The sequence below is a fragment of the Magnolia sinica genome, chromosome 19 (assembly GCF_029962835.1).
Source record: "Magnolia sinica isolate HGM2019 chromosome 19, MsV1, whole genome shotgun sequence".
Classification (NCBI taxonomy): Eukaryota; Viridiplantae; Streptophyta; class Magnoliopsida; order Magnoliales; family Magnoliaceae; genus Magnolia; species Magnolia sinica.
In genome coordinates, this window is record NC_080591.1 from 37,288,651 (window position 1) to 37,303,225 (window position 14,575).

At 40.1% G+C, this 14,575-nt stretch overlaps 1 protein-coding gene across 3 annotated transcripts; it reads left to right on the top strand.

Annotated features, from left to right (window-relative positions):
• The first annotated feature begins 288 nt into the window (after positions 1 to 288).
• LOC131234337 (glucomannan 4-beta-mannosyltransferase 9-like) lies at positions 289 to 14,200 on the top strand. 3 transcript variants are annotated; one of them, XM_058231144.1, is made up of 10 exons: positions 291 to 407; positions 791 to 1,413; positions 1,555 to 1,653; positions 2,878 to 3,130; positions 7,874 to 7,984; positions 8,069 to 8,205; positions 9,844 to 9,957; positions 10,855 to 11,054; positions 12,628 to 12,822; positions 13,569 to 14,200. In XM_058231144.1, exons 2-10 carry the CDS (start codon positions 1,084 to 1,086, stop codon positions 13,729 to 13,731), a joined length of 1,602 nt encoding a protein of 533 aa, XP_058087127.1. In that variant the 5' UTR covers positions 291 to 407; positions 791 to 1,083; the 3' UTR covers positions 13,732 to 14,200. The 3 variants fall into 3 exon arrangements, with proteins under 3 accessions (XP_058087126.1, XP_058087127.1, XP_058087128.1); XM_058231145.1 differs by having other exon boundaries at positions 392 to 407; positions 788 to 1,413; XM_058231143.1 differs by having other exon boundaries at positions 289 to 1,413.
• Positions 14,201 to 14,575: the final 375 nt, after the last annotated feature.

Genomic DNA, 14,575 nt, shown 5'->3' on the forward strand with positions numbered 1-14,575 from the left:
TACGTGTAGGGTGGATGAGTAACCACCATTTTAATAAAATACAACGTTAAAAAAAGCCAACGGCAGTCTCAGCTAATCCGGGGTTAAAAAGAAAAAGTGGGCCCGAAGTAGGAAAGCGTCTGGGAAAAGACGCCGGGAATTCCGCCGTGATCTGACGGTCAGCTGCCGGAATCCGTTCGTCAGTTTCTGCTCGTGTGTCTTATTTTAAAGGCGGAGAAGGAGTGAGGCAGTTGAAGTGTCGGCTGCTTTCTGTTCCAAACTTCATATATAAAAAGAAAGGGAAGAGGAGAGAGAGGAAGCAGAGCAAAACAGAGGATTCTCTCTCTCTCTCTCTCAGGCCTACTGAAAGAGGAGAGCAATTTGGTGGGTTGAGAGACTGAGAGGTTTTGAAGAAGAGGAGAAACAGAGTACTTTTTCTTCCTTTTACTTTCTGCGGGTTGTTTGGTCTTTGTTTTGGGGTTTTGGGATCTTGTATTGAAAGAGGTTTTGGATTTATTAAGAGGGTGATATCTGAGTTTTGGGTATTGCTTGGTTTGTAGAATTGAGTTGTGGAAAAGTACGAAAATTCAGGAAGTGTTATTTTCAATATCATTTGCATAGCTTTTCGTGAGCTGTTTGGTGGGGGGGTTTTTTGGGTTTAAGAGGGCGAGATCTGAATTGGGTTTCTCTTTCCTTGTTGAATTGGGTTAGGAAAGGAAGAAAAAGAGAGGAATTTGGTGGGTTTTCTGCTATTTTTCTTCTTTCTCATTGCATTGCCTTTTTGTTTGTTTGTTTATTTGAGTTTAAGAAGGTGAGATCTGAAGTGGGTTTCTCTGTTTCACACTTCAACTACCTTCTCTTTTCTTTTGGAATGGTGTGGGGATGGGTTTTGAGCGAGTAACTGACAGTCCAGCTCTCCCACATTGCCTTGCGTAATTCAGCAGCAAAAACTGCAGAAGAAAGAGAAAAAGAGGGAAAAAGGAAGAGAGATTCGTGCTCTTTTCGCAAAGGAATTCTCTTTAAATCCATTGCAGATCTAGTGAGTTCTCCTTACTGCTTCCCCTGCTTTGAATTCTCTCTGTTTCTCTTCGCTCCGACAGAGAAATGGATCGGATTTCTTCCTCAACGCTACTGCCAGAAACATTCCAAGGTACAAACGACGATGTTACTCAGCAGATTGGATTGATTTGGGAGCAGATCAAAGCACCACTGATCGTGCCGCTGCTTCGGATTGCGGTATTTGTGAGTTTGGCAATGTCGGTAATGCTGTTCATCGAACGAGTCTACATGGGCGTCGTCATCATTCTCGTGAAGCTCTTCTGCCGTAAGCCCGAGAAGCGTTACAACTGGGAGCCTATACGAGACGATGTCGAGCTCGGAAACTCTGCCTATCCGATGGTTCTTGTTCAAATTCCCATGTACAACGAGAAAGAGGTAGCCTTTTTCTATCGATTTTCGATCCTTCTGTAATCTGCATTGCTGTTTCCTAGCTTCCATTCTGTTGAATTCTGTTTTTTCTTTATGTGGGAGGCTTTGGTTTGTGAGATTTCTCTCTGTGTTTGATCTTTGATGCAGGTGTATCAGCTCTCCATTGGAGCTGCTTGTGGGCTTTCATGGCCGTCGGATCGTATCATAATCCAAGTGCTTGATGATTCTACTGACCCAACTATCAAGGTCCTTAAATCAATAGCTACCAATCCAAACGCTTGAATAAGGATAAGATAAAAATTCAGTTTTTCTTATTCTAGTTAGTGAAAATTTCCACCTTTTCTTTGGCTTCTATCTGTTTTTTCTGTTTTGTTATCTTTTCCTTTCCCAGACCCAGATATCAATGTCCTTAAAACCAATCTTTTTCACTAAAAAAAATCCAGAAAAAGGAAAAATTGTAATATTTCCCTTCTTGTACAAAAAATTGAAGATTTTCGTTTTATTTTTGGTCCTTTTTTCCCCATTTTCCAGTTCATTTATGAAATTACCATTAGTTAAAGAAAAAAAAAACCCAAGAAAAGATAAAGAAATTGCATTGTCTGGACTCCTCTTTGATTTCTGCTATGGGTATTTTTATTTTTTATTTTCTCATTTTTCCCCTTTTTTCTTTTCAAGTTCATCAATAGAATCTCTCACAAAAATCAAAACAACATTTCCCACTCTCTCTCTCTCTCTCTCTCTCTCTCTCTCTCTGTAGAAATTGCATATTTCTTCATTCCTTGCATCGAATTACCAAATCTTGTTAATTCAAAACCATCCAAATAATTCAAAACCCGCAATTTTCCTTCTTTCACTCGGTCTAAAGCTTAAAATGCCCAACACACCAATCTCACTAACCAACAATCCAAATCAACACACACTTCCTAAAACCATTTTCTTAAATATCTCATTTGGGTCTTCATTTTTTACAAATTGCATTTTCTCATCTTCTTTTAAATTGATACAGCTTGCCAAATCCTTACATCAATCTCATAAATGGAAACAGCCCACTATATATATATATAATCAAATTGATCAAATTTCTCATTTGGGTCTTCCTTTATTCTTAATCTTATGAAATAAAAAACACATTCATGAAATATACCCTTTTTTTTTTTCAAACACACAATGGAAAAAACCCAACTATATGTTAAAAATACATTTCTAATAAATTCATCAAATATCTCATTTGGGTCTCCTTAAGAAATATAAATAACCACATTCATGAAAAAAAAAAAAATTCGATCACATCAATATAAAAACCCAACGATATGAAAAAAAAAACAGGAAAAAAAACACATTTTTAATAAATTCATCAAAATTTTCATTTGGGTCTTCCTTTTTTTTTTTTTTTTTTAAATTTATGAAATATTTAAAAAAAATAACACATTCATGTTAAAATTCATAATTTTCATTGAAATGAAAATGCAGGATTTGGTGGAGATGGAATGCCAGAGATGGGCGAGCAAAGGCATAAACATAAAGTATGAAATAAGGGATAACAGGACCGGGTACAAAGCGGGAGCACTGAAAGAAGGTATGAAACGCAGCTACGTGAAGCACTGCGATTACGTCGCTATCTTCGACGCGGATTTCCAACCCGAACCCGACTTCCTCTGGCGGACCATCCCTTTCTTCCTCCACAACTCTAAGATCGCTCTCGTCCAAGCCCGCTGGAAATTCGGTATCTCTCTCTCCCTTCCTCCTTCCCACGTGCCTAAACGGCACGTGTGTGCGTGATCCGTTGTTTTCACGTAGACTAGTTTTGGTTGAAAATGGACTGGTTTATTGATATCCACCTCATGAACGGGCCAGATCCATCACACATGTGCCATGTTGTCACGTGTGGTGCATCTTGTTTTGGCGCTTGAAAATGGAGCGTCTCTAACTCTCTCTCTTATAAGGACAATATAGTTCGCCGCCGTCGCGATTTAGAATCCAGCGTGTGTCGCTGCTTAGTAGGACCGTATGCTAACTTTTTCTATGATCGGAACCGTTCATTTATCATTATATATGGGACATATTAAGAAACCTACACTGAACAAATCATTTCGAAAATTATGCCTTTTCAATGGTTCGTATTCATCTTTAAAATCAAGGGTCTGGATGATATATAAATCGTGATTATGGAATAATGGCTTATCTATGGGGTTGAAAAAGATATGGACGGTTCAAATTATAAAAATATCTAAGCACGTGGGCCCAAGTAGTTGGCGAGATATGACGTACACTGAATCGCGACATATAGGCGAAACGAACTCATATAAAGAGGCTATTAATAGCGTCGAGTCTCGAAAATAGGAGTGTCGGTGGATTTATTTTTACGAAGTCTGCTGGTTTGCGGAGTATGATAGTTCATACGCACGCAATCCGACCATGTACACGTGGCATACCATCTTAATCATGGAAGATGAGTTCTTTTTGCTTATTCAGGATTGCACCATCAGGGATCACATCGGCAATTTTCGACCGTCCATCTTCTCATTGATATAAAAATTAATCTACGGTCAGATAATCACACTAATCTTTGATTTTTGGTATTGAATGTGGGCCATAGAAAATTTCGTTTTCAATATTCTAGGTTCGTCTGTTTCGTGTAAGTTTTGGTTTCTGGTCCATCTAATGTGGGCCCCACGATTTGATCGGTCCGATTTTCGTTGTATCATGCCATGCGTCCGTTCTTCATGCATATCTATGAATCAACGCAGTCTGGAAGGGCATTGAATTATTTCTTTATCGTTCATCAATATCATGCACGTGGCCTATTTAGCATCGTACACTTAACTGGCATGGAGATGGACGGTGGACCACTGCATCGAAAATTGTCTAGTCGGTCAATCTAGCTGTACGACTCAAGTACTCTGCAGAGTTAATACTCTTACAGAGTATCAAGTATTATTGGCATGCTTATTCCTCAATCTAGACCGTCCAAAGTGAGGGCCCCATCGTGAATGTAGCATGCATTCAACTGATGAGCTTAACGCTAATAGATTTCTTGATATTAAATGGACGGTTGAAGTGAGAAAATTTGATGGTCCAGATGTGCACCAGGTGGAGCTTAGGGATCTGCCAAATGATCTGATTTTTAGGCTGTAGTATAAAGTCTGCTCACGTTTGGGAGTTTCCATCTCGCCGGTCAATCCTCATGAACTGTTGACCTTGTGTCATTTAACGGTTAGGATCATGCCTTCCAGCATCAATACCCTAGGATCATCATGGTGTTTTGTTTTTCACGTGAAGTCAAGTGTTGAGGTGATTTGGGGTTGAGTAGGACACTACGTCCATCGACAGTCCATCCAATACGGTGGATGAACGGCTCTGATCGCAGTTGGATGGACGGTTGATTTGGGTTGAGTGGTCAGATGAGGCGTGTAGCGTACGCCTTGTTGTAATCAGAGGAGCCAGTTATGGCGTGGTCTCTCCAAAGAGTAGTTGTCGGTTGTTTTCTCTCCCTCTCTCTCTATCTCTCGCTCTCTCTCTCTCTCGCCTTTGGTGGCGAGATTCATTGCAGTCAGTGTAGGACTGTGGGGCCCACTCCATGAAACCGACGGTCTCACGTACTTGCGTGTTTCTCGTCTCTCGATCACTGTTTCAAGTGCTCATGGGTTCCAAAGCCACATTCTTACTTTTACTCAGGTGCTGATTCCTCTGAAATAACCAGGGTGGCCCACCGATGATCACCAACGGTCATTATATAGTTTTGCACATGGCCTCATAATCACCACAATCGGAAGATCCGATTCGTCCATCTTACCGAGGGGATGATAATAGACGTAGGATAAATAAAATAAAATTAACATGCACGATACACGGTAGATCCTTTGTCCAATGATCAGCCATGATCAGGGAGGTGGGCCCACCTGGTGGATGCTACCATCCTTCAGATTGGATGTTGAAGTGAAGTGGGCCCGTTTTTGCATGATTTTAGAAGAGATGGATGCATCAACATGCAGCTACTTGTATCACCGTCCGATCTTGAATTGATCGACGGTGATAGGAGTGGGGACATTGAGATTCTTGTTTGGGCGTTTGCCACGTGATTTTGTTTTTAATAACGAAATTCAGCGGCGTTTTGTTGAACTCGCGGGTCCTTTTCAAACCACCCCCACCTACACGCGCAGATACACGTGCTGACCTGGCACGTGTAAGTGATAATATCGGAAGTTTTCATCAAGCCGTTCAATGGCATATCCTAACCATCCGGCCCATAAATTCATCACCTGGGCTAAACATGGAGAAAATCAACTGTATAATATGTAACTGTTCCACTGCAATCTGAACCGTCCAAATCACTGACCCAATTGCGGAACTAACATAAAACAAAATTTACAATATGGTCGTAACCATCTGACATTCACTATTTTACTAATAACCGTTCATTTAATATCTACGAAACGAATGGCTAGATTGCTTGATCATTGAATTTTAGAGATGCACACCGTCTATAATGTGCTCCACAATTTCGATGGTCTGGATCTAGGTACATGACAAGTGTCACCATGTGAAGTATCTCGTATGAGTGAGAAAACTCATTCGTAACGTATGCGTGTGGTAAACTAACAAGTTAGTCTCCGTTACACGTGTCGAGAAATGATTCGTTTAGATTTACTTGCCTGCTCCTTTGTATCATATGGATAATCGTAAATAGAATGGTGTAAGACTAAAATATCCTCATGTTTTTTTTGAAATGACATACCTGTCCTTTAAGCCCATCTCACCTTACCAGATTTCCGGGGTATGAGTGTCATTTTGAAATGAAGGGGATAGGTTGGGGTTTGTCTGCGGATAAGTTAGTCTGGCTTCTGGGCCAGGTAGGTACTTTTCTCTGACCATCTTGTCCCTCTCTCGGAAAGAGTTCACTGCGTCCCATGTCTGTAATTACTGGGAAATTCTGAGGATATCTATGTCTTTTGCTTTTGACTCTTATACCACCCACGTGCAACCGGTCCGTCCCAAACCCAGCACGTGGGACCTCACCCTCCCTACCGACACCTGTAATTTGGGGGTTGGTAGTCCGCTGGACAGGGGAATTTTGGTGGTCCCCCCTAAGATGTCGCATGTGGAGTGTGGGTCCCACAACGTCTACTTCCATTTGCTTATTCGATCTTTGATAATATATGAATTTCATCTTGTCTACCGACAGGAATGGTAAAACGATGATGTGTGGTCCCTGCTAGATGTCATCTCTCATAAATCAGTCTGATAGTATTATTAGGTGGCCCACAAGTATAGAAATTAAATGAACGGTTAAAATTCACCGACAGTCTGATTTTGGCGATCGGATGGGCTTGTCATTCCTCATTTGATGCTGTGGAGCTTTGGATTGTTTGTAGGGCTGAAAGTCGAGCGGGTTGGGTCGGGTTGGTGCTCAACCCTAACCCAACCCAAGGTTCTTATACCTCAATCCTAATCCAACCCAACCTAATCTCAGGTTGGAAATTCTCAACCCAAGCCCAACCCAAGCGGGCTTGGTCAGGTTGATCGGGTTGGTCGGGTATATACATGATAATATTTTCGTTATTACATTTGTTTATTATATTTCAATATAAGACTTATTTTTTGTATCTATAAATTTATTAATTTATATGTGATAATTCATTATAAAGAACTTCATTTTTTTCTTTTAAAAAATAAGCTAAAATATAAGGCAACTACTCTTTTAAAGGTCATGTAACATAGCATGAAGTCTATTTGGGAGAGAGAAATCTAGCATATCTTATTAGCTTGAGTCCTTAGAAACGACGTGGACAAATGAGACTCGACATGACTAGTGTGCCTTCGACACAAACTATCCACACTCAATTATAATTTATAAGTAACTTCTATATTGATCGGGTTCGGGTTAGGTCCGGCAACTCGAGACCTCAACCCGAGCCCAACCCAAGTTTTATCGGGTTGGTGTTTGTATAACCCAAGCTTAAGATTGGACTTGAAATATCCTGCCCGAGCCTAACCCAATGTCGGGTTGGTCGGGTTGAACCCGCCCAACTTTCAGCCCTAATTGTTAGGCTTTGGTTACGGTGGACCACTAAATTGTTACATCTACTGGACGGTTGTATGGCAGTACTTTCCGGGACCACCCAATTATTTGGTCTCAATTGTCGGAAGTGGCCCCAAATGATATTGGTGATCCGTCTGGGTAGCCCGCGGGCTACTGTATTGAATCCGTAGTGTAGTTGTTAGGCAACGCGTATGGATGATCAGATTCGTTCAAGAGACAGGCCCCAGCATGAATAGACCGTTGATAAACTACGATTTTCCACTAAAGATCCTAACCATTCAATCAGTGGGCTGATTAAAATCATAGAACATTAAGGGTCATGATCTTCTCTACAGACCGTCCATGGCCTATCCATGCTCTTAAAGTGGGCCCTACGCTGTTCTAAGTGGCCAGTCTGACGTGGGATTGCATGGGGGGTTTTTGCAGTGAATGCGGACGAGTGCCTGATGACAAGGATGCAGGAAATGTCGCTGGACTACCATTTCACGGTGGAGCAGGAAGTGGGCTCCTCCACCTACGCCTTCTTCGGCTTCAACGGTAAACCGCTAGCAGTTGTATTTTTCCCAAAACCAGTTGTTTTTTTTTAAAGTTATCTGATCTGGCATGTGTGTTTCTCTTCAGGGACTGCGGGCGTGTGGCGAATCGCAGCCCTTAGTGAGGCTGGAGGATGGAAGGACCGGACGACTGTTGAGGATATGGATCTGGCCGTTCGTGCCAGCCTCAAGGGCTGGAAATTCGTATACCTGGGCCACCTCCAGGTAACTACTATTACTCATCTAAGCTTTGTATTTGTATTTGTACTGTTATTCTATACGGTAGATGTATTGTATGGTTGGAGGATCGTAGAGTGCATGTGTTACACATGTTTGGTGATCCACATTATTCAAAATGCATGGCCCATGTTCCCTACATCTCATCAGTGGTCTGTAAATGGGTGATCTCCAATAGACCTCGTTTGGTGCTTTTTCCAACCGTTAGATTTGTGGCCCATCTAAGGTAGGGCTTCAGATTGTTTACTTGTGTTTTACTGTAGAGCATAGTTTAAAAACTCGAATTGAACTCACCCAACTCGGAAGAGTTGACTCGGCTCGATCGGATTTCAACTAGTTCCTTACTCAGCTTTTGCCTCCATCGGGAAGTAGGATCCTTTATATGTCTCCACCTTTCCTATAATCACACTTCGGTAATTCAAGCCATTGATTTTTATTTTCGTTGTTCTAAATTCATTTATAGATAATGATGGTAATTGTTGAAATTGGTGCCTTCAATCTGATGTAAATTCAGGAGATTTCGATCGATTGATGTTAGCTTTGATCGGATTGACAAAATCCCGAATTTCTCAGATTGCTCACTGGACTGGTTTTGATGGTTTCGATTTGATCAACAGCAGCGTTGATTCAATCAAGAAAAATCCAAAAATACTAGTTTGCTCTCTGGACACTCTAGGGCACTTTCGATTCAATTGATAGTGGCATTGATTCGATCAATGATCCTCGATTGGAGCCGATTCAATCAACAATATGCGTAAATTCTATGTTAAGTGCGCAGTTTTGTTTCTAATTATGTACGGGGCTTTTATATACGGTTTTAATAAGGGATTCGGGTTAAGGATCGAACGTGGGAGAGAGCAAAAGAGTTTTCTAGGGTTTTGAGAAGAGATTTCATCTTGAGAGATCAGAGTTTTCATATGTAAGTCGTCTATCTCTTGTAATCTTCGTTTATAGTGGATCGTTTGTCGCTGGGTGCCGTGGGTTTTTCCCGCAAGGGGTTTTCCATGTAAAATTGATATTTTCTCTATGCATGCTTGTATTTTTCGTTTCTCCGTTGCATGTTTGATTCGTTCTAAGGTTGCTTCACCACATAGGGTGTGGCGGCTGCGCACAATAGTAATAAACATGCATTTTAGAGTATTGTTGTTTATGATGCCCATCATAGCATATAGTCCATAGCATGGGCAGTTTTGATTGGCAGGCCATTCACGGTCCATCCATGGTGCTCTCCTGTGGGCAAATGGTCTGGGCCGCTGTATAAACTGAAAACCAAAAGGATAATGCTTGCATTGTCATATCAAGAATCATCTGATCCTGAGTAACAATTCCTATCTAAAATTGAATCCATCATCATTTTCAACCAAATAATTATAATAATAATAAGATTATATTTTTATTCTTTTTTATTCAAAAAATTTTAACTCATCAAATACTTTATTTAAAGAAACAAAAATATTTTGATATATTTAATGTGATTTTTTTTTTTTTTTTTATAGAACTGAATTTTGGGCCTTTGTGTAACCACCTATAAATCTAATTTATCAGGCCAGTAGGTTAACCATCACTAACACATTCTTTTTACTATTTTAGAGTTTGATTTTCTCCCAATTGGTCTTTTTATTGTAGGTGAAAAATGAGCTTCCAAGTACTTTCAAGGCCTACCGATATCAACAGCACCGGTGGTCATGCGGACCTGCTAACCTATTCAGGAAAATGGCAATGGAGATCATAAGGAACAAGGTAATTTTGTTTTTCGTTAACCTGTTTGAAGAACAAGGTTTGCTCCCATACATCCTGACATATTACAGTAACATACATAGGGGACTGTAGCAGTTGGATTTAGGCCTTCTTCAATGATCCAAACCATTTATTTAATAAGGCTCCCCTTGGAAGGGGGATGCGTAGAAAAACTCTAAGATTGAATATCTCAGACCATTGACTATACAAAGGTTATCGTGACTGTTCACATTAGAAGTACAAGAGCCAAATTATCAAAGGATTGAAATGATCCAATTGACAAGCGTTTGATTGTTTCTTTCCAGAGTACAAAGTGTCTTGTCATATAAACAGTTTGAATCAATGGAAGATGACCCAGATTCCCAATGTATCATATTGTAATGCATTGGGATGTATTCAAGAAAACGTCTTGAAGAACATGAATTTTTAGGATTATCTCTTCCAAAATCTATATATAATAATGAAATAAAAAGTTCTTCACCTTCACAACTTCTGTATCTACCTGCTACATTTAAAATCTTGGGTTGCATTTGAATGCACTATATAGTTGAATTGCGATCATTGTTTAAATTCGGAGAAAATGACCTCAGTATTCACAATGTGGATGCTGCCTCTTAATCTGGTTGATGTTACTCTCAATTGCAACTTGAAAGTAAAATGATTGCAATTTGGGACTAGTCCGTCCACATGAATACTAAGGTAATTATGATTTTGTTATCTCCACTTCATTAAATGAAATATTATAATTTATTCAATACTCCATACAAACGCAACCCTACCCAAGTTTTCTTGCAATTGTTTTTACTGAATTTTAGTCATAATATTTCTTATGATCTTTTATGTGTTCATACGTAAGGAAGCCTGTTACGAATTTCTTTTTTTTTTTTTTCCCTACTGCAGAAAGTAACTACATGGAAGAAGGTTCATGTGATATACAGCTTCTTTTTTGTACGAAAGATCATAGCCCACATTGTCACCTTCTTTTTCTATTGCATGGTAATTCCGGCGACTGTTTTGGTTCCTGAAGTCGAGATTCCTAAGTGGGGGGCGGTTTATATCCCTTCCATCATTACCCTTCTCAATGCCGTCGGAACTCCAAGGTTTGTAATTGTTGCAAGCTTTTCTTTTTTCCATTATGTTTTTCATCTGAACTTAAGACGTATTGATCCCGTTGTTAGCCCATTTTCATTAGTCGGACTTAAATAGAGTATATGGAGTGCAATTTTAGTAACAATAGGAGTGGAAATGAGGAATTAATTAAGATTGAAGTTTCCCAAAATGACCACTTTCAATTTCCTGGGTGGACAATTCGCAAGTGGAGAGATTGAGGAGGATGTTGCTCGTGGAATTAAAGCAGGGTGGAAGAAGTGGAGATGTGCCTCAAGAGTTTTACGTGATCGTCGTATACGACTCAAGCTGAAAGAGAAATTTTATGGCATAGCTATAAGACCAGCCATGCTTTATGGAATAAAATGTTGGGCAATTAAGGAACATGTTCATAGGGTGAGTGTAGCTGAAATGAAGATTTTGAGATGGATGAGTGGCACGAGGAGAAGGATAGAATTAGAAATGAATGTCTTTGGGGGAACTTATGAGTAGAACCAATAGGTAATAAGCTAGAAGTAGAAATGAATGTATATGAGTAGAACCAATAGGTAATAAGTTGAGGGAAAGTAGACCTACATGGTTTGGTCATGTGCAATGGAGATCAAACACCACTTTGGTTAGGAGTGAATTGGTACGGGTTGAAGGCTCTAAAAGGGCAAGGGGAAAGGCCCAAAAGGACGTGGGTGTAGAAAGAAAAGTCTTGATGAATCATGGTCTAACTGAAGTTATGACCCTTGATCTTTGGTTAGGATTCATGTAGCCAAACCCAATTAATTGGGATAAGGCTTAGATGATGATGATGGGCCCATTTGGGTTTGGGGATCGTATGCCTTAGTCCTGATCTTGGTTGGCTCCATACCGTCTAAGACAGATTCAGTATTGCATAAGTGGCACTTTCTTTGTTTAATCATCATCAAATTCAGTGCTAAAAAAATGTGAAGGGTGTGTTTGGTTGCACCAAATATCATTATATTTTATGATTAGTCAATCGAACTGTTGCAAATCATTATCAAATTTCATGATATTCAATGCAACCAAGCACACCTGAAAATATTGAAAATAATGTGATTATGGCAGAGAAAAGCTCGCCTTGATAGGGTAGTCTAGGGTGGTGGGCGTGGGGCAGCCAAAATCATGATTAAGTCATAATCCTGATTTTTGCATGATCTTCTACCAAATGGACACCAATGGAGTACTATTTCACGAGTAAGATATTAGGATCCAAAGTCGAGTATCATTTATTGTATGTATTAACCCTACAAACCCTTTATGGGCTAAACTTGGCAATGGATCTAGGTCCAATTAGCTTTGATGGCCATACGAATCTACCCTAATTTTCCAGAATCTACCTAATTACCATTCTAAGATGTATAGCTGTCATAAAAATGCTATCTGTCCTCTAACAGATTCATGTGCCAAAAATGCCCTCTGATCCATCGCTCAATGTAAATGGTCGAGAAAAGCTTGGAACAGGAATTTTGAGGAAGCATTCTCCTCCTTTTGAGGAGAATTTTGGAGTTCATTAGGTTTCATTTCTCTTATGGGTTTTTATTCTCCATGCAACAGGTCTCTCCATCTACTTGTTTTTTGGATCCTCTTTGAGAATGTCATGTCTCTTCATCGCACAAAAGCAACCATTATCGGTCTGTTGGAAGCAGGGAGAGTGAACGAATGGGTTGTTACTGAGAAGTTAGGAGATGCTCTCAAGACCAAGCCAGCCATCAAAGCAGCAAAGAAACCTCGATTTAAGATTGGCGACAGGTAAATTTCTCTTATTACCATTATCTTCTCATATGACTAAACCGTATTTATGTTAGAGATATGTGAGGCTAATCCAACCATGTGCTAATGTGGGGCTGTGATATCTTGACTGTTCATCTTTGGGCGCCCAACATATGTTCTGCACCCAAAAATAAAGGCGCTTGTGAGGTGGGTTTATAGGCAATTAAGAATTGGACAATTTTCCACATGTGATTGCCATGTGTGGCCAACTGATGAATGGATATGGATGGGGCCACTGGATGAATGACTTGGATCTCACACACAGGTGGGGAGAGTTGCTAGCAGCCTTAGCAAGGCTTTCTTAAGCTCAAAGGCGACTCTGCATAAGAATCTTGAGTCTTTGCTAATAAAGATCTGAAACTCCATGGAGTGCCTTTGGCCTAAAGATTAAATGTCCATGGGTACTTGCATCCTACTCTACTCCACTTGCCAATGCGGAACGTGTGTATATGATCCAGGCCATTCATCAATTTTTTCCCACAATGCATTTGTTGTAAGCCTAAACAATGGTCTTATCCAAACATCAAGTAGGTCACACATTTATGGAAGGTGGACAGTCCAAAAGAATTGACCAGCTGTTCACATTCAGGATACACATACGGCCCATCCAGTGGATGGTCTGCAGTACCCATAGCAGGGCTTACGGCCTTATCCAACACCTCTATCATGGACCCATTTCTAATGCATGTACATTTTCTCTTGTTTCATGATGATCCCACCATTAGACTCAATCTCCTTGAGCTCGGCTTCGGGGCCTTCCTCTTCTTCTGCGCATGCTACGACCTCGCATTTGGAAAGAACCATTACTTCATATACCTCTATCTCCAGGCCATTGCGTTCTTTGTCATGGGTTTCGGCTATGTTGGCACGTTCGTTCCCAACGCTTGACGTTGGACCTCATCCACACAATGGCCGCCTCTTTGGTACCCATTAGACATCCCTAGTTTCTCTCCTCCTTGATATATCTATATGGGTTTTTAGCAGAGTTCTTCTTCCATGCTTCTTGCTGTGTTAGATTGTGAAAGAAAGAAAGAAAGACCCATCTCATTCTTTTGTGCTTGAGATAAGCATTCTCATGTCATCACAATGAAGAATTTCTAGTGTGAATACTCAGGGCCATCAGTATGATATGTACTTTAAACTGTTACATGAAAATGAATGGATCGTATACATAAGAAGAGAAGGAAAGAAGAACCAAGCAAGTAGACATAGGAACAACCAGTATTTGGGCTTTTGATTAGTTCTGTATAAATCATCTGTGGATGGATTGTAATTGTGGGGATTTTTGTAGTGATTTTTTTTTCCTTGGGTATTGTTTGAAAGGAAATAAGATGGCCTGGAGCGCAAATTTGGCATTGCCTTTCTGTTCCATAGACAATTTTTGTTCTGTTCTGTTTCCCTTTTTTTTTTTTTTTTCAGTGTAAACGATATAATTGTGGCCCACGACTATTTGTCTGTCAGGGATTACTGAGCCATTATACAGAAAATTAGTAAATAAAGTTCTACTTCTATCTATCACCTGTGAAAAGGAATGTGGCAGTTCCAAACATGTGCTTCATGTGTTGGAAAAAGGCGGAGCTAGTTTTTATTCAAGCAGCCTAGGATATCTTGTCTTTGTTCTTTGTGCTATTTGGAATTGCTTGATTTTGCTGTTTTCCATCCAAGAGTTTATAAAAAGGGCCAGCTTCTTACTCCTATTGAACCAGACAGTGAAAATCCTATAGAGAATGTG